This window comes from Carcharodon carcharias, chromosome 13 (assembly GCF_017639515.1).
Source record: "Carcharodon carcharias isolate sCarCar2 chromosome 13, sCarCar2.pri, whole genome shotgun sequence".
Classification (NCBI taxonomy): Eukaryota; Metazoa; Chordata; class Chondrichthyes; order Lamniformes; family Lamnidae; genus Carcharodon; species Carcharodon carcharias.
The window spans coordinates 2,755,192-2,776,180 of record NC_054479.1 but is presented as its reverse complement, the minus strand read 5'-3'; the positions used below and the strand labels follow the sequence as shown (position 1 = coordinate 2,776,180).

The window sequence follows — 20,989 nt, the reverse complement described above, 5'->3', positions numbered from 1 at the left end:
AAGCTTTTAAACAAATTAAGCTTACTCTGGCCTCCTTCAGCTTCACCACCCGCTTCAATTTTATCAATAAGATCATTCGAATTCCATTTTGTGATTTCTTGAGGGAAGATCTCCTCATTGTCTGAAAAATCTTCTGAATATATGAAAGAGAAAACATGAGGACCAAGTATGAATTATTTTGACACATCTTAAGGCAACAGAGTTCTTTGGATGTGAACACAAAGATAAAACAAAAATTTCTTCACCCATCCATCCGTTTTCATACCACTTCTCCTGGTGAGGGTCACAATGGCAGCAAGCTGAGCAGGGTCAGCTAGACTTTCCTTTCCTTCGCCACAGATTCCAGCTCCTCCTGGAAGACTCTCAGGCGTTCCCAGGCCAGCTGAGAGATGTAATTCCTCCAGCCTGTCCTGGATCAGCCTCGAGGTCTCTGCCCAGTCGGCCGTGCCCGGTACAGCTCCAGCAGGGGCCTACCAGGGGGCATCCTTATCAGACGCCCGAACCACCTCAACTGGCCCCTCTCAATCCGGAGGAGCAGCGACTCTACTCCAAGGCTCTCCCGGATTGCTGAACTCCTCACCCTGTCCCAGAGAGTAAAGCCAGCAACCCTGCGGAGAAATCTTATTTCCGCCGCTTGTACCCTCAATCATATCCTTTCAGTCGTTACCCACAGTTCATGAGCATAGGTGAGGATGGAGACGTAGATCAACCAGTAAACCAGGAGAAAAAAACAAAACAAAAATACCTGGAAAAACTCAGCAGGTCTGGCAGCATCTGGGGAGAGGAACACAATTAACGTTTTCAGTCCTCATGACCCTTCAACAGAACTAAGTAAAAATAGAAAAGTGAAATATAAGCTGGTTTAAGGAGGGTTGGGACAGGTAGAGCTGGATAGAGGGCCAGTGATAGGTGGAGATAACCAAAAGATGTCACAGACAAAAGGACAAAGAGGTGTTGAAGGTGGTGATATTATCTAAGGAATGTGCTAATTAAGGGTAGAAAGCAGGACGAGCAAGGTACAGATAGCCCTAGTGGGGGTGGGGTGGAGGAATCGAAATAGGCTAAAAGGTAGAGATAAAACAATGGATGGAAATACATTTAAAAATAATGGAAATAGGTGGGAAAAGAAAAATCTATATAAATTATTGGAGGAAAAAAAGGGGGGGAGAAATCAGAAAGTGGGTGGGGATGGAGGAGAGAGTTCATGATCTAAAATTGTTGAACTCAATATTCAGTCCGGAAGGCTGTAAAGTGCCTAGTCAGAAGATGAGGTGCTGTTCCTCCAATTTGTGTTGAGCTTCACTGGAACAATGCAGCAAGCCAAGGACAGACATGTGGGCATGAGAGCAGGGTGGAGTGTTGAAATGGCAAGCGACAGGGAGATCTGGGTAATGCTTGCGGACAGACCAAAGGTGTTCTGCAAAGCAGTCACCCAGTCTGCGTTTGATCTCCCCAATGTAGAGACGACCACATTGGGAGCAGCGAATACAGTAGACCAAATTAAAGGAGGAGCAAGTGAAGTGCTACTTCACCTGGAAGGGGTGTTTGGGCCCTCAGACGGTGAGGAGGGAGGAGGTAAAGGGGCAGGTGTTGCACCTTCTGCGATTGCATGGGAAGGTGCCATGGGAAGGGGATGAGGAGTTGGGGTGATGGAGGAGTGGACCAGGGTGTCACAGACAGAATGGTCCCTACAGAATGCTGACGGGAGGAGTGGGGGGGCTGCTGAGGGGAAGATGCATTTGGTGTTGGCATCACGCTGAAGTTGGTGGAAATGGCAAAGGACAGGCAGGAGGGCTGAAAAGTGAGAACAAGGGGGACCCTACCATGGCTCTGGGAGGAAGGAGAAGGTGCGAGGGCAGAGGCGCGGGAGATAGGTCGGACACGGTTGAGGGCCCTGTCAACTGCAGTGGATGGGGGGAAAACCCTCAGTTAAGGAAGAAGGAAGACATGGCAGGAGCAACATTTTGGAAAGTGGCATCATTAGAACAGATGCGACGGAGGCGAAGGAACTGAGAGAATGAGTTTTTCCAACATTTTCTGTTTTTATTTCAGATTTCCAGCATCCACAGTATTTTGCTTTTAGCCAACATAAACAGAGTCAACTGGTACACTGAGTTAGTGGTTAGGAGGCAGAGATCTATAATGCTGCTTCCTTTGCATAAACCTACAAACAAGGAAAAGATCTATGTCTTGTTCTGTACTTCACCATCTGGCTTGGATCCATTCAACATGATATCAGGGAATGACTATCTAAAGGTGAAGACTGGAAACTAAGAAGAATTTTTTTTCCAGACAGAGGATTGTAATTGGGGTTACTTTTGAAAAGAATGGCTAAAGCCAAGTGTAAAAATGTCAGGGTTTGATTTCCCACCAACGTTCTCTGAATTTGAACCTTATGAACAACGAAAAAGATGAAGTTAATATGTGGACATGGGTTATGTCCTTACCAAAGAAAAAACAAGGTATGGCTGTGACACTGTTGCTTCTTAACAAAAGGAGGATCACGTGCGAAGTATTTCCGGAGCTAGAGTCATCAGTTGGACATTGAGGAAGGTTTGGATTTTGTACTAAAATTGATGGATAAAATTTATAAGAAAGATGATCTATTAAATGCATATGAAGCATGGTCAGGCTTTGATAAATTTAGAAAGGTTGAAGATTATTCATGGAGCATGTTATGAATATTTATCTCCAAACACTATATGTTTTTCAAAAATTGGAAGGACATTGAATTATTTGAACACTTTCTTGGGAACTGATCTGGGCTGTAGACAAAATGCCTTTTCTAAGAAGTCATATGGCTTCAGCTTAATGACCAGCAAGGCACCAGAGGAGATATTTGTTTATTTGAACTTTAATTGCTGGAGAAAATAAACTATTGTTTTCATAAGTTGAGGGGCCCTGGAGATTTTCTGGAAACCACCTGACAGATGAGTTTCTGTTTTGAACTTGTTTTTGGTCTCAGTTTGGAAATAAACCAAAAAGGAGAAGGTTGCTCAACTGGCTCTCTCCCTGCCTTGTCTGAAATTCAGTGTAGTTATCAGTAAACAGCTAGAAAACTTCATCTCAGTATAACTCGTCTGTATTTCGAAACCTGAGAAGCTGAGACGAGAAAGAGATCCCAAGGACATTGATCCCGCTCTGTTCTCCTCCATATTGAAGCTCCTTTGGAAAGAACTTCCAGACAACTACTGTGACAAGTGGACTGTTTTCACACATAGGAACACCAGATCGATAGCATCAAAACCCTTTGAACTTTATCCTTTTTCATAAAGTTTTCTCATTTGTTTTGTCCTTTGTGTTTATGTAGTGTTGGGAATTAAAGGGGTGTATAATTACACTTGCGGATTGAAAATTCTACGTTAACCAGTTTTTGCAATTTGCTTTTAAAAATAAGTTTTGTTTAATAACAAATCAATCGTTCTGAGTCTATTGAAAGAAGCCCGCTTAAAGTTTCTTTTATTCTGGTTCTAACAATAACGAAAGTAATCAATTGACCACTTTGTTGAGTGAATAAAACATTTACACTTATGGTACGACCTGTGGAGTAGTGGGGCTAGAGAAACTCACCATCCTGGTCATAACAAGGAATATATCACGGAATTTAAGAGACTATATACAAGATTACAGAAATTCGATTTAGAAATTCCTGATTCAGTGCTCGTTTTCAAATTAAAACAGAAAATGATGGAAAAACTCAGCAGGTCTGGCAGCATCTCAGAGTCACAGAGTCATAGAGGTCTACAGCACAGAAAAAGGCCCTTCGGCCTATTGAATCTGTGCCAGTCAAACAAGTACCTAACTATTCTAATCCCATTTCCCAGCACCAGGCCCATAGCCTTGTATGTCATCGCATCGCAAATGCACATCCAAATACTTCTTAAATGTTATGAGGGCTTCTGCCTCTACCATCATTTCAGGCAGCGAGTTCCAGATTTCCACCACCCTCTGGGTGAAAAATTCTTCCTCACATCCCCTCTAATCCTCCTTTCCCTTACCTTAAATCCATGCCCTCTGGTTATTGATCCCTCCACTAAGGGGAAAAGCTCCTTCCTGTCTACCCTACCTATGCATCTCATCATTTTATATCTGTGGAGAGAGAAAGAGAGTTTCAAATCTGCTTTCAAATTATTGGATTGTGCTGAAGTGTTGCAGGTGGACAAGCTCCTCGTCTTAACTGCGGTTAGGTTCTCAGATGGGTCAGACGACTGAAGCTTTTAAAAAAATTATTGGGAAAGCAGTAAATTCCAGCCACTTTCATGGCACAAATGGGACATTCGGCAGTGGTATAAAAGATGGAGGATTCAATTCTGCTGGCAATTCAAGACCCGTGAGATATGAGCACAGGTGTCAATATAACAGAAGAACCACAGACAAAAGAAATGAGGATGGAGACCTTTTTGACAGATCTGGCAGACAACAGGAATGGAGTAATAACAACAGAAGAATGAACCCCAGGAATGTCCGGGGAATTATTAACAGGTGTTTCCGATGATTCAAAATATCATGATGCGATAAATTGTCCAAAACAGAACACGAGGGTTTGAGGCAAAGCACAACCTGGAAAGTTTGAACGGAGAAGATAATGATATTGATCAGCCTAAGAGAATTGTACTGGTCACAAGAAGCTTCAGACTGGTAATTGCACCATGTTGAACAGTGGTTGCACTTCCACAGTACGTGGAACAGATTGCTTGATTTGTTATTTAAACTCACTCAGTAATAAGGGTTGAAGTAAAGAAATATAAAAGTTCTACTTACTTCAGGATGACAACACTAAGGTCACTGAAAAGTGTGGTGATTCCATGCAGGATAGCTGGGGCAAGCCAATTTATTAGTACAGATGTAGTATCTAGTGAGATACCCTTGTTGCTGAGCAAGCCACCCATGAAAAGGGCACAAATGAAATTGGACATGGGCCAAGATAAAGCAACTGTCTTTGGAACATCAATCGATTTGCAATTTACTCAATCAGGACTTTACTGCAATCCTTTAACAAAATCTAGCATCTCTAATCAGAATGTTAACAAAGTGTTAATGGCATCAGGTGATAGGAACTTGCAAGAGAAAAAGCAATTTGTCTTAAAGTTTTATTGACAATTTGCTCAACTGTCATGTCTCGGATTAAAAATCCTACTAATGATTTAAGGGGTAGTTGATGATGAGCATACAAACTTACTGAAGTGATTAGTCAGTGTTGGGACCCTTGCTCTTTCTGATATATATTAATGATCTAGGCTGTGGCATGCAGGGCATCATTTCAAATTTTGCAGATAATATGAAGATTGGAAAAGTTGTCAACTGTGAGGGGATAGTCTTGAACTTCAAAAGGAGATAAATTTGTTGGTGGATTGGGCAGACAAGTGGCAGATGAAGTTCAATGCGAAGAAGTGTGAGGTGATTCATTTTGTCAAGAAGGATATGGTAAGACAGTATAAAAAAGGGAGCACCTGTAAAGGAGGTGCAGGAACAGAGGGACCTTGGTGTATACGTACATAGGCCATTGAAGATGAAGTGTGTAACCCTCCCCGGGTTACACATTATGTGATCTCACTGGTTCCATAATCCCGGGTTACACACTATCTGATCTCACTGGCTCCACGCTGTTGAGACAGCAGGTAATAAAGCATGTAGTATCTTAGGCTTTATTAATAGGGGCAGTGAGTACAAGAGTAAGGAGGTCATGTTGAACTTTTATAAGACACTAGTTAGGCCTCATCTGGAGTACTGCGTCGAGTTCTGGGTGTCATACTTGAGGAAGGATACGAAGGCATTGGAGAAGGTACTGAGGAGATTCACAAGAATGATTTCTGGGATGAAGAACTGTAGCTTTGAGAATAAACTGAAGAGGTTGGGGCTGTTTTCCTTGGAGAGGAGTCTTGATATTTAAGATCCTGAGGGGTACGGACAGGGTAAATAGTGAGAAACTGTTCCCACTCAAGAGAACATCTAGAACTAGAGGGCACAGATTCAAAATAATTGGCAAAAGGAGTAAATGTGATGCATGGAAAAAATTTTCACCCAGAGGGTGGTTGGAGTCTGGAACAAACTTCCTGAAAAGGTGGTGGAAGCAGGTTTGATCGAGGGTATTCAAAAGGGAATTGGGTTGCTACGTGAAAAGAGAGAATGTGAAAGCTTATGGGGATTAGGCAGAGGAGTGGGACTAGGTGGAACACTCAGAGAGCAGTGCAGACTTGATGGACCAAATGGTCTCCTTCTGCAATGTAAAGATACTGTGATTTGTGAAAAAATGTGATATATGTCAAAAGTTTGGTGTACACCATCATGGCCTATTGCAAGTTTCCCATTAACATGAGATTTTAAATCCATAGCTACTACATCATTAAAGGTGTGGGACAAGGATAGGAACATTTCCTTTCAATACACATGACAACAGGATTCAGTTGTTCTACAGTAATACACGGTAAAGAGTGATTGTACATAAAATCATGAAAGAATGGATTTGGACATGTCTGGGGACACCAGCTAAATTCCTGACAAACAATGGAGGGCAGGGGGAAATTTGCCATGATGAATTTAAAGACAAGCGAAAATGTGGACATTGTGGTGAAGAACACTGCAGCTGAAAGTCCCTTCAGTAATGGGATTTGTGAAAGAAATCATGTGGTGACTGATGAGATGCTCCATAAGATCTTAGCTGATCAAACTAATCAGCTGATCAACCACATTATAAGCTAACATCTGTCCTGGCAATGGGCAGTCCATGAAAAGAATTCACTTCAAATGGTTGGGACTATAGTCCGTATCAGTTGGTCTGTGGGAGAAAGCCAAAAATACTTTGTGATGTATGACCATGTCCCAGTCTCAGAAGGGTTCCACCTTTTCTACGTACTTGAATGCAGAAGTCTCAGAAAATTCAAAGAACCTTACGGCACTGCATAAGACCATCAGGGATAAACTTTAATCCTGGGAATTTAGTATACTATAAAAGAGAGGGTCAGAAAGAGATCAAAAAGACCCAGTTAAGGTGATAGGGTGTAATGGAAAGACTGGCAGGCAAACTATTCGGGTACATTCATCTGGGTCAATCAGGATTGATTACAAACTTGCAGGCTCTGAGCAATTAATAGAAGGAGATGCGGCACCCTGCACCTCACATACTCATACTTTCCACAGCTATGAGGGGCTGATAAAGTGATAACAATGCGCAGGATAGGGCTACTTTGCTCAAGGTTCAACAGCCAAAAGTTGGTACTCGGGTGATGTACATACCAGAAGGGTCCAGTGAATAGAGGGATGTGACCATTGAAGGGAGAGCAGGGAAAGCCAGCAGCAGGTTCAAACATTGACTAAATGTTCGAGATGATGGACAAGAGATAAGATCTATGGACTGGAAAAATGAGGCGAACATGTGGAAAGCTAGAAAATGCAGTGTAAGTTCCCATAGCAGATCTGGAAGTCACTCTGGCCCCAGGAAACAATTTCATACTAGCAACAGAACCTCTGACTGTCACATGAACTTCCTCAACTGTTGCATGTTTCATCATGGTACTCAATTCCAAACATCATATGTAGCATGCATAGCCAGTTTAATTATCCAATCAAGCTTCTTAACTGCTCTATTTCTTTGGATGCAAGACCATCTATCTGTGGGGACCTGGCCTGATTTATTGGTATACAATTAATACTTTCTAGATATAAATGTTGATTAAAGGTTAGGGAGGGAGGGAGACGTCACGTAGTTGTTGTCCAGAATGAGATAGGAGGGCAAGTACAGGCCATATTTTGACTAGAACAAGGACTATAGAATAAACTAGGAACACCACTAAAAGTAGAAGTTCTTATGACCGAGAAGTTTTAGTGGCTATAAACAAATCAGAAGATAAATCAATAAGAGATGCAAAATAAAAAGAGTTAAGATAGTTGAAAGAATTTGGTGTATACTCTGAAGTACCAGATAAGGGACAGCCAGCTTTATCACACAGGTGGACAGATATGGAAAAAGTACTTCCTGTTGGGACATATAAGGCTAAAGCAAGGCTCGTGGCTTCGAAGAGAGACCTGGTGATCAAAATGTTAGAGTGGACTCCACAGCTGCAGGAAAAACGATCATGAAGATTTTCTTAGCTCTTTTAGTCACATACTTGTGGGAATGTAGGTTGATTGATATAAAAGCTGCATTTTTGCAGAGTGAAAAATTTCAAAGAGAAGTTAAATTTTAAGCTATGTCAGTGCAGCTCACCATGTGGAATGTGCATCATGCAGGATGTGGGAAGTCATGCAGGTACAAAGTGCCCTCGATGACTACATCTGCAGAAACTTGAGCTCAGGATTGTGGAACTCAAGCGGTAGCTGGAGTCACTGTGGTGCATCTGCAAGGCTGAGGATTCTAAGGATGGCATGTTTAGAGAGGTGGTCACACTGCAGCTAAGTGGTACACAGGTAGAGAGGGGATGGGTGACTGTCAGAGTATCTAAAGAAACAGGCAGATAGCCTCAGGGGATTCCTGCACTATCTCGCTCTCTAGCCGCTTTTCCATTTTGGATAGCGGTGAGCAAGATGGTTCCTCAGAGGATTGTAGCAAGAACCAAGTTGGTGGCATGACATTTGGCTCAGCTGTACAAGAGGGGAGGAGGAAGAGTGGAAGAGCTATAGTGGTAGGGGATTCCATAGTTAGGGAAACAGACAGGCATTTCTATGTTGCCTCCCTGGTGCCAGGGTCAAGGATGTCACAGAGCAGCTGCAGAACATTCTTATGGAGGAGGGTGATCAGCCAGAAGTGGTGGTCGACATTGGGACCAATGACATATGCAGGAAAAGGAATGAGGTCCTGAAAGCAGATTTTAGGGAGTTGTGAGGGAATAAAAAATCAGGACCTCAAGAGCAGTAATCTCAGGATTACTCCCAGTGCCATGCACTAGTGAGCATAAGAATAGGAAGCTTGCGTAATTCAACACATGGCTGGAGAAGTGGAGTAGGAGGGAGAGCTTTAAATTTCTGAGACATTGGAACCGGTTCTGGGGCAGGTGGGACCTGTACAAGGAGGACAGGTTACATTTCAACAGGACTGGAACTAATGTCCTCACGAGGAGGTTTACTAGTGCTGTCAAATATTAAACTGGTTATGATGTATTGGAACTGAGTATTTTGACGAAACATGCTACTGTTGAGGAGGTTCAGAGGGAAAATAAAACATTAGAGAAATTAAATTCGGATAAATGCGCACTTGAGTTTCCAGTGGGTGACCCAAAAGATATGAAGTTAGTCCTTTTTACTGATGCTTCCCACGCCAATCTTCTGGATGGGTATTGGAGAACAGCTGGATTTATCATATTCTTGGTGGGTGAAAATGGAAAATGTTGCCCTTTGGCCTGGGAAGCCAAGCAAATTAAAAAGGGTGGTTAAAAGTACCCTAGCTGCTAGCGGAAGTGATAGATTTGGGATTGTACTTAACTAATATTCCGAATGAAATTCTATACAAGGGGCATTCTGAGAACCGTTTGCCCATTGAGTGCTATGTGGATAACCATTCTCTATGAGATAATATTCATTCGACAAAGAGTGTCACTGAGAAAAGGTTGGGTATTGATCATGCTAGTATAAAGGAAATGTTGGAGAGAAAAGGGATCTCTAAAGTGATCTCTAAAATGAAATGGGTCAACACAAGTCACCAATTATCAGACTCTTTTACAAAATGGAATGTTTGCTCCAAGAAATGATTGGAGGTCCTAGAAGAGGGATGTCTTGTGTTATAGTGAGTTGTAAGCAATATGGAAAACCATTTTTTTTATTGCATTGAAATTATTTAAGTTTTTTTTTGCTTAAAAGAAATGAGATCGGTTAATGGTTGGTTGATTAGGTTGTTAAAGATACACAGGTGATGGCCATTATTTGATTATGGACTACCAGCACATATAAAGAGAATCAGCTAGAGTTCATTATCAGCCCAGGAACATTATTTTAATTTGATACGTTTTCTTTGTAGTTTCTGGTTTTTTGTTTACAGTGTCCCTCTAAGGGACGGTTCACAAGGTAATTGTTTTTTAGTTTGCTCAGAAGAGTATAAAGAGAGTCAGCTGAGACACTGAGTTAGTCATTAAGGGGCAGATATCTGTGATGCTGTATTCTGTGAATAAACCTACTAACAAGGAAACAAACTGTCTCTTGTTCCGTACTTCACCATCCGGCTGGATCCATTTAACATTGTATACTATTCTCCAAATTTCAACAGGTTGATCGATGTAATTGTTGAGTGGGGGAATAGCTATAAAAATGTCTCTTTTTAATGGTGTACATTGTTTTAAAAAGTTGAATCGTGTTTACAATTAACCATCAGGATTAAATATTAATGGTACTGACTCGGAACCTCACCAATTGTATTTTCAATTAGCACAGCTTAAAAATAATCTAAGAAATACTGAAACCTTTAAAGTGCTGCAGTAAGTCACTGAGGTTGACTCTTCAATCTCCCTAATGTGCTGCTGTGGTCTGGGGTTTAACAACGACAGCTAATATCTAAAATGAAGCTCTTTCTATTTAGGTTAATTTCAAATCTCCATTACATGAAATTATGGTAATTGCATGACCATGTCAGCCAGGTGATGGAGGGATCAAGTCAATGACCAATCTCTAGGCCTCCCTTTGCATTCTTTCCTGTAAAACGATATAAGTTCAGTATCAGCATGGACAATTAGCACAGGTGGATACACTGGTATTAGCTAATCTAGTATTATGTGGCACTCCTTCATAGAATTAATTATACAGAAATTACAAGCAGGTCATTCTTCATTAACCACTTCAAGATCCTGACCAACCATTGACCAGAAGCCAAGGCAATACAAATTAGTCAGGGATAAAATATACATGTAGTACATCCAAAATCCAGAAGGAAGATAGTGTACCTCTGACCTTTGCCCTGATGCTAAATTCAGAGTTATACTGGTAATTGTACTCAATAGTACACATTGTTATGCAGAAATGTTACTGAAGTTCCAGACCTTTTCCTTAGCACTGGCATTCTGTACCTTGTGCATCGAAGAATTCATCATCCGAGCTGTCATCAGAATCTCGAGCAATACTCTGCATTCGCCAGTCTGCTATATTGTGTCGTGAAGGACTGACTGAGAAACAAAGAAGCATCTGTTAGAAGACAACATACCACTGACATAAGCATGCTGCGGAAATAGTAACTGCTGAAAAGTGGCGTTATAAATAAAGTTACATTGTCTGCCAAGTCACTTGCACAATTATATTATACATATCTAAGAACTTGGTGGAAACAATGCAACTAATATTCGACACATCTAAATACTGAAGTGCAATGTTTATTCTGTTACATGAAGCATAAATTAAGAATATTTGGGTTGTTCAATTTGGTTATAACCCATGTTTGGTTCTTCATAAATTAGCAACATGGTGAACGATTTACAGCATCATGGATTAAAGCAAAGGTCACAGGAGCCTCTGTACATAAACTAGCAATCAAAACCCATTTATCTGGTACCTTGCTGTTATAATTAGTTCATTTGCTGTGATGGCTAGTCCGTGTTTAGATTAACAAGTTCAAATACCCAGATATAATTTGGATATTTTAGACAGCTGATCCTGTTGCCGGGGTGACTCTGGATCATGTGCTAGTTCAGTTGCTCAAGAGTTTCCTATCTATTTGAGCTACATAGAGTGAACACACAGATTGTTTCCATTGGTCAGGGAATCTAAAATATGCAGGCACAGTCTCAGGGTAAATGGCCAATCATTTAAACTGAGATGAGGAGAAATTTCTTCACTCAAAAAATTATGAATCTTTGGAATTCTTTACCCCGGGGGTTGTGGATGCCTCATCATTGAATATATTTTAAGCTGGGATAGACAAATCTTTGGTCTCTCAGGGAATTAAGGGATATGGGGAGTGTGCGGGAAAATAAAGTTGAAGCCCAAGATCATTAGGCTTGATGGGCCGTGTAGTCTACTCTTGCTCCTATTTTTCATGTTCTTATGTACAATGAAATCACGATGAGTGAAATTCAGATGACACACAATTCCGGTTACATTGAAGTCATCGACTATTTCTGCTGGCACAATAGCAAATCCCATTGAATGATGCCCATGATTAGCCAAAATCCAGCACTGTTAACTCCAGATTAGCCAAAATTGTCTAAGCTTGTCACATGACAACACTAACCAATCAGAGCAGAGTTAGATCACACAAGATTGTGAAATCATGGAACGCTGGGATAGCCATTATTTGAGGCGGTGATATAGTGGTATTGTCACTGGCCTAGTAATCCCAGGGTACTCCCCGAGACCCAGGGTAATGCTCTGGGGACCTGGATTCAAATCCCACCATGGCAGATGGTGAAACTTGAATTCAATAAAAATCTGGAATTAAAAGTCTGACCACAAAACCATTGCCAATTGTCGTAAAAACCCAACTGGTTCATTCGTGCTGTCCTTACCTGGTCTGGCCTACATGTGACTCCAGACCCACAACAAAGTGATTGACTCTTAAAATGCCCCCTGGACAAGGGTAATTGGGGGTAGGCAATAAATGCTGGCCTAACCAGTGACGCCCACATCCCATGAACGAATGAAAAAAAAAAATCTCCCCATGAAAGGACGTGCAAAACCTGTGAGTATGGGTAAACTGTGAGAAAGTTAAAAACACTGCCAGAGCGGTGAAGTTGATAGAAAATAGGAAACTGTGGCATGAAGTGGAAAGTGGGCATTGCAAAGGAGTGGGGGAATTCCACCATCAAATTTGTCCACCATTATGAAACACAAGGCAACTATCTTGGAACAGTTTGACAAGTATTCTCTCTAGCAAGGAAGAGGGTGAGATTGGCTGCCTATCCTACAGGAAAGGGGAGTCACCCAGTCAAAGAAGCTGGAGCACATGGGGTTCACCTGCAGCCACAGATGGCTGGACCGATTAAAGACCAGGAACAGTATCATCTTCCGCACGGTAAGTGGTGAGGGTGTGGCGGTTATAGCAGATGACTGGCTCCAAAATGGTTTCACTCAGCTATTGAATGAGTGTGCACCATGAGACATTTTTAACATGGATGAAACTGAACTGTTTTACTACCTTTAGCCAGACCACTCTTTGATGTTTAAAGGTGAAATATGTAATGGTGGAAAGCGAGATAAGGAACATTTCACTGCTATGATCTCCGCCAACATGGATGGCAGTGAAAAGCTAATTGGAAAGTCCAAGAAGCCACATTGCTTTGCGACTGTCAAGACATTACCCACGAAGTATGAGGCTAACAAAACCGCCGGGGTGACCTCCAGCATTTTTGAGGTGTGGATCACAAAGGTGGACAAAACACATCAGTGAAAGGAAAGGAAGACTGGTATCATTGCAGGCAACTGCTCCATGCACCCGGGCATCACTGACATTAAGAATGTCAAGGTGGTGTTCTTGTATCCCAACACCACGGCTAAGCTCCAGTCAATGGGCCAGGGGGTGATTAGGAACCCAAAAACCCACTATCGATGGCAGCTGATCTCTCAGGTTATCGAGGCAATCAATAAGCAGCATGAGTTCAATCCAACTGTTCTGGAGGCCATGTTCATGATGAAGGTGGCGACAGAAGCCACAATTGCTTCCACCACGCTGGGTTCAAACAGGTTATGGCTGCACAAGACATAAAAATGTGGGGGAGCAGGATGAGGCCAACCAAACTGATGACGGGGCACTTTTCATTCACCTACGGGAGGCCGGCATAGAAAATCCAACAGAGACAACCCTGGAAACTTACAGGGAGGTGGACAATGCCATTCACTGCATGACGGAACAATCACAAAATGTAGTGCAGTGCGTTCTTCAACTGAGGAGCTCGATGACTCTCAAGAGTCGATGAATGCCTGCCCATTTTCCCACCTGCTTCCCGAGCCAATGCCACAAAGGCTGGAGAGATGCTCCGGGATTTCACAATGCAGTACAAAAACACTGAAAACGGGTGAAACTGCATTGATGACATGGTGGATTGTATCACACACCTCAGGAGACAGCACGCTAAGCAGAGAAAGGTTGCGGAATTTTTCCTGAGCTAACTCTTGACATTTTTCAATGCAAAGCTGGCCTTTTACAAGGTCAGGCTATTGTAAGGTGTGAACAGATTGAATGAAGACTTTTTCACACATTTATAGCTTTACCATGTTTTCATTCAGCATTTGAATCTGTTGTTTTGACATTGACTGCCTTTGCATCTTGGGTTACATAGAGGTGCATTCATGTGGGAATAGGGCATCCACAAAGCTCTGCTTAATATAAGTTTGTGCACGTATCCCCTGGGATTCGACTCATCGGGATTTTACCGCATTTGGATAATGTATTGAGGCAGTGGATTGCATGCTTGATGAGAGTGTGTGGCATTCTGCTGTTGTCAATCAGTTAGAAGAAAATGATGCCACCCTCATAATCACACACAATACAGCTGGAAATTTTCAGATAACAAACATTGCAGGAGTATCGATTACAACACAAGAAAAGTCCACAATAAGTTGCCTGCCTCCCCTATAGCAACCTCCAGTTAATTTCAGGTCAGTTTTAAAAGTTTGCAAATAAGTTAGATATTCAATATGGGCAATAAATACTGGCTCAGCCAGCGAAGCCCACATCCCATGAACGAATAAAAAAAATATAGCTTGGTACATTCAGAAACCTTGATCTTGAACCAAATTACCTAATTTATACAGCTTTTTCTTTTCCCACCTATTTCCATTATTTTTAAATGTATTTCCATCCATTGTTTATCTCTACCTTTTAGCCTATTTCGATCCCTTCCCTTCACCCCACCCCTAGGGCTATCAGTACCTTGCTTGTCCTGCTTTCTACCCTTAATTAGCATATTCCTTAGATAATAATTCTGCTGAAGAGTCACACGGACTCGAAACGTTAACTGTGTTCCTCTCCGCAAATGCTGCCAGACCTGCTGAGCTTTTCCAGGTATTTTTTTTTTGTTTTGGATTTCCAGCATCTGCAGTTTTTTACTTTTACCTTTATCTGTTGCTTGCTTTTCTTGCGTCAGCCCAGTGTTAATGGCACCATTCCTGTCTTTATTAGTGTATAAGCCATAAAACAAGCAATAAAAAAGCATGGAAAACAAAAGATGAACTTGAATCTTCAAAGGATGAACACTCAACTCTGATTCATAAAGTCAAGAGCTCAGTTCCTGGAACTTCTAGGCACTTGAAATTTTTTTTCTTTCACCACTTGAATTCCAACAATTCTCAGTCAGATCATGAGGTAGGAACAAACCAGGGAGTGGCAGTCAGTTTTGCCTCTCCTAATGGAAGAATAAAAATAAAAACCACTATGATCAATCTGCTACCTCAACTAAAGAGGCTTTTCCTCTTCCACCACCCCCTACCATCCCCAATTGACGAGCTTTACTGACATTGCACAGCTTTAACATGGTGGGGTTCGGGAGGCGGAGGGGGGAGTTGGGCTAGATAATCAGCAATGTAATGTTACATCAAAACAAATGAAAACCAATGACTCCAAAGGCTCAAACTAAACTAAGGAAGAAGCTGAAAGAGAAATAGAGGTTTTAGACTTGAGACTTAACAAATCCATCCAGCAATCAATAAATCCACAGAATGTTGGACTACAAGGTCAGGACAGCAGAATACATTTCAAAGGCAGTCACAGTCAAACTGCACAATGCTCTGATTGGACTTCATGTCAAGGTGTAGATTAAGATCTGGTCACTCAGATACAACGACACAGTCAAGCAATGAAGACAGTGCAGAGGATAACAACAAGGCTAATTCATAGTGCCAAAATTCTGCATTATGAGAAAGACTGACTAAATTTAAGTTTCCAGCTTTGAAATGGGATGTCTGAGGTGACCATGTAAAGATATGCAAGATAGTTAACAAAAAAGGCAAATCCAGAAAATTACTTTACTTAAAATGCAAGAGAAGGAAACCTGGACTCAGTTTCCAATTGGTCAAAGGCAAATTTAGGACCTGAGATCAGAAAGTTATTCTTTAAATAACAATCGATATTTGGAAAGAACTCACAGGGAGGGTCAAGTAAACTTCTCATTTTGAAAACTGATGATCAATAAAGGGACATTCAGGATTGCTGACTCTAGCTGGACATTTTACTGGACAGTTAATCATGCCCAGTGTTTGCAAGTGTTAATGAATTTATCTTGTCTCAATACTTAAGCAGTTCTAAGATAATCCAAGATAATTACATCATATTACACAAGAGTGTTTAAACTGGATGCTCAATTTGAAAAGAAATATGCTCCAATCATGTTATTCAGACAGTTAGTGCTGTGCCAGATTTGAAGTTGCCAAGGACAACATCAAGCATAGGTATTATGTGGCAGTGAGGGGGGGTTAGGAACATAGAAACAGTAGTGAGCTATTTTGTCCCTCAAGCCGATTCTAACTTCTACTTAGATCACAGCTGATCTGTACAATCCCATATGCCCACCTTGATCCAACTCCTTGATGCCCTTACCTAATGAAAATGTCAACTGTTACAATGAGGTTTATAAGATTATGATGTTTTGGGATTGTCTATAAGTTAGGGTAAAATGAAGGTGGTCATGTGACCTGTGCTGGCAACAGGTCTGGGTGATTAAAGGAAGGTCTAGATTGTCTTACAGGGAAGATGATGCAAGGTATTAGCGCTTGCAGACAATGGTGAAGGCAGCTGTGATGCCGGTGGACAGACTGTGGGTCTTCAGGTCCCAGGGAAATGTCAAAAATGTCAGATCATAAAAGCATATACTTAAACTTATCTGTTTGATTCCAGCATTTAGTTGGGGTACAAATAATAGCTAATCAACTTTCAACTGGATACAAGGCTCATGTGAATCACATTGATATGGGGAAGATGGAGTTACAGGCTCTCTTAAAATATCACTGAATATCACAAGCAGGTGGGTTACTTAGCCAGGACCCAGGAGAGGGAGAGTAGCTCTAGACAGCAAGATGCTTTGGTTCACCATGCAGGTATTTGGGTGGGAGTTCATGCTTAGATTAGAAAGACCAAATTTGAGGGGAGCTAAAATGAGGCTGGAAGCTTTGCCTAGTCTTAGCTAGACGGAGAAGTCTCCAGGGAAATTTGCACTGTGAAAGACAGTTCTAAAGTTAAAAGTTTCCAGGCTGGGAAAGGAAAAGATCAGAAGTAAACTCTCAGGAGCTAAGAACCATTTTGGATTGATTTCAGGAGAACAGTGTAACATGTACCTGATGGTAGGTTTTTCCGGTTGTGTTAAAAGTTCTGTCCTGTAGATTAAAGTATAATTTGCCTACAAAGATTGTGTTTGGTTATTAGTGCTTTTAGACTGTTTGTTCCAGTAAACATCTTAAAATGTGAAATCTTGTCGTGTCGTCCATTCAGCTATGAAGTGTAAGTTCAAATTTCTTTTTAATAAGTTATCAGTTTCTATGGGATCATAACACAATTTCAGTCCTGAAAATTTCAACTGATTCCCGACCTTTGGTGAAGGGGGAATGGGTTTCAAACTTTCACTACCCTTCGTGTGAAAAGATATTTTTCAGCCGAGCCCTAATTTTATGTTAAGCCTCCACTGTGCTGGAACTCTCCATAAGAGAAACAGTTACTCTGCATCAACCCTTTTGAATCATTTTATCATTTTAAACACCTCAATTAAATCATCCCTTAACCTTCTAAACTCAAGGGATTCCAAGTCCAAATTATTCAACTTGCACTCATAACTTAACACTTTAAGACTGGGTGATCAAAAAATTATCCAAAAAGAAAGATTTTGAGTAGGTTTTAAAGAGGTGGAGAGGCTGAGTCACTCAGGTAAGGAATCCACATAAGCTAGCCAGTGGCATCCATGGTTTAGAGAAGGGCAGGCTACAAGTAAAAGGACGGAGAGCCAAAGGCACCTTGGACAAGTGAGGAGATGCAAGGTTTGACGATGCTCTAGAGATTGGGTTGTGAGAAATCCAGAAGGATTCGAAGAATGATCATTTTAATGCATTTGGAGATGGGGAGCAAGTGTGGATCAGTGTGGACCATGGAGAGCGAATGGATCAGGGAGGACCAGGAATGTGTGTGTTATCATTGAGGACTGGAAGGGAATGTGGATCATGGAGGACTGGGAGCGAGTATGGATCAGTGAGGACCGGGAGTGAATGTGGATCAAAGAGGGCCAGGAGCAAGTATGGATCAGTGAGGACCTCACTGCTCGTCCACCCAGGTTTGATCTCCCACGGTGACAGTGGGCCCTTTTAAATCATTTCCGGATTGGTCAAGGCTTCTGTGCAGCCTCCCAACGTCAGTGGAATTGCCAAGACCATCCAGGCTGCAGCTGTGATGCAGTTCAAATAATGACTCTCATTGTCGAGGAGTATTTGCTGACTAATCTTGAAGATGGGCTTAAAGAACTCCATCTAGCCACTGACAAAGCTATTGCTTAGCCCTGTGACTATGCACATGCTAAATAAATAAATAGTGACGACCGGGGCATCAGAATAGTTGACTTTCGGACAATTTGAACTTTATGGAGGATAGGAAACCAGGAAAGGGATATTACCGGAAGACAGCCTAAAGATGGTAAAACACATGGAAGGGAATCAGCAGCAGAAGCTGAGATGAGGCCTGAGGCAAGCAATATAGCTGAAAATACATGTTTTTGGGGAAGAATAGATGTGGGGTGATGCCTTTCTTTTAAGTTGATTTTCTGGCTCCTACTGCTTTACTCTAATGAAAGACTAAGCAGTAACATGCATTTCCATCACATAGCACCACATAGGAGGCTCTGGGCAACAATGTGGGAATAAGGAAATTAAGGCAATTGGAGAAGCAGGTTTGCAGACTGGGATAATTTTAAAGATGATGATATATCAACTTTTCTTGCTGGAACATATACCCAAAAGTTGCTCCTGGGGACTGCAGTCGAATTCACCAACACATTTTGCAGGAACTGGCATGACTATTTCTAACATTTAAAGGAAAAGGGAATAAATGGTTATTAGAGGAGGAAAGATGGGAAGAGGCTTGAGTGGAGCATAAAAGCCAGCAAGGACTAAATGGGCCAAATGGCCTGTTTCTGTGCCATATATCCAATGTAAGAATGGATCTATTTGCTGCAGGGAACCAGGAGACAGACAAGGATGTTTCAAGGCACACAGTGTGCATGCAAGGGCTGTGCACAACAGGCAATCAGCCCATTAGGCTTGTGCTAGCTCTCTGAAAGAGCTATCCAATTAGTCCCCCTTCCCTTATGTTTTCCTATAGCCCTACAAACTTTTCTGCTACAAGTAATTATTCAATTCCCTTTCTGAAAGTTACTGTTGAACCTGCTTCCACCATGTTTTCAGGCAGTACATTCCAGATCACAAGAATTTGCTGCTAGAAAAGAAAATTCTCATCTCCCCTCTGGTTCTTTTGACAACTAGCAGAAATCTGGATCCTGTGGTTACGAACACTCACGTTTACAGAAACTGTTGAGGGAGCAAAAGAAGGGATAGATACATTTATGAGCACTTTTAATGTTTCTCTTTAAAGTTACATATTTTTCAAGTCATATGTTGCCAACCTCCCATTCACAATGAGGTACCATGTTACTCACAAGACAATACCCCAAAAATTGATCTGAAAATATTTTGAGCAATTTCATTGGTTGCCTATTTTTTTCACATTGGCATCATTTATTAACTGCTTATTCCATATTGGATGTTTTCAGACATCTTCAGTAGTTTGTCATTGGAATTTTGACTACCTACTTCTTCCGCCCTCAAGTTATTTGTTGCCTATATTTTTATTTGTGATTTGTTGTTGTTTAATAAAACATGAGCCAACTGGATGACATGTGATGTAAAAGTCAATAGCAGAAAAGTGAAATGTCCAAATGTGGCTGAGAAACCGCTGATTTAGATATGTAACATTATAATGGCTGGCATTATCGTTTGAGTAGCAGTTAAGTTCGAAGCAATCATGAATCATCAGCAACAACCCGCAATTACGCAACTCCTTTAACGTAGCAAAACATCTGGTTTTAAGGAATGTCTTAAAGGAGGCGAGGGAACTAGAGAGCTGGAAAACAGCACTCAGAATAAGTTTTCAAATGCTGACTTCCAAACTGCATGACTCTTTCAAATCCTTCTAAGAACTTGCAGCAGCATTTTGGCAAGAAACTGAAACTGCAGAATCAAAATTTAATTTTAACACAAGTGAATAGGACACACGCTGGTTGCAGGGAGGCACCGGAAAATCCATCCTTAATTAAGCAGTGCATCCCAAATGAGAAGGAAAGTAAGAAACTTACCGAATAAAATTCATTACATGCTTCAGCATCAATATTGCAATAGACCTCTTTAGTATTCAGTGGACGTGGTTTTCAATTATGTACCACCTTTCCCATTAATCTGGGATTAGCAGAGTTATATTCTGTGAAATATTTCTAATCAATAAGGCCATAAAAAGCAGGTCAATATATTGAGCCATATTGCCAACGGACTATTACATCACTGTTCAGCTGACGAAAGAGTTCAATTTAATTGTCCCCAAAATAATGCAGGCTGATCTTATTAGATTCAATGCAGACTAAGAGGAGATGCGGAGGGAGTGATTTGTTTTTCCTTCACTGCTATAGTTCTTGACCGAACAGTCCTGCCCATTTGAGAAAGCACAAGAAGCCAGTTTGAATGACAAAGTGAATTCACGCAGCAAAAGACGTCAGCACCACATTGCTAACAATTTCTATAAATAAACCGCATCACAAGTAACAGATGGCGTCAATATCACAGATCTACCAGGAGGCTTTCAGCAAAGTCGTAGCTCATGCTGACTGAAATCAATCCGAGATATTGGCAACCACAACTCAATGCAGAGTGAAGGATTCATTTATCTTCAAAAATATACAAAAAAACTTGATTACAATCTGTGATACAGATTATAGTGCTTATTACAACTGTGAAAAAATAAAATTGAAGACAGAATATATAAATGGCTGTAAGGCTTGCATTTCTATGATTAGAACCAGAATCTTTCACACATTGATATCTCTGGTTGAAAGGAGCATGCATC

At 41.3% G+C, this 20,989-nt stretch overlaps 1 protein-coding gene across 7 annotated transcripts in view; it reads right to left on the bottom strand.

The window, feature by feature from the left end:
• LOC121285630 (membrane-associated phosphatidylinositol transfer protein 2) overlaps nt 1-20,989 on the bottom strand; it is a 405,846-nt gene that overhangs the window by 70,117 nt on the left and 314,740 nt on the right. For all 7 annotated transcript variants that reach the window (XM_041202263.1, XM_041202269.1, XM_041202265.1 and 4 more), the window contains 2 exons: nt 10,986-11,081; nt 26-133 (listed from right to left, as the gene is read on the bottom strand). In XM_041202263.1, the coding sequence (XP_041058197.1) occupies nt 26-133; nt 10,986-11,081 (204 nt within the window). The remainder of the gene's footprint in view (nt 1-25; nt 134-10,985; nt 11,082-20,989) is intronic.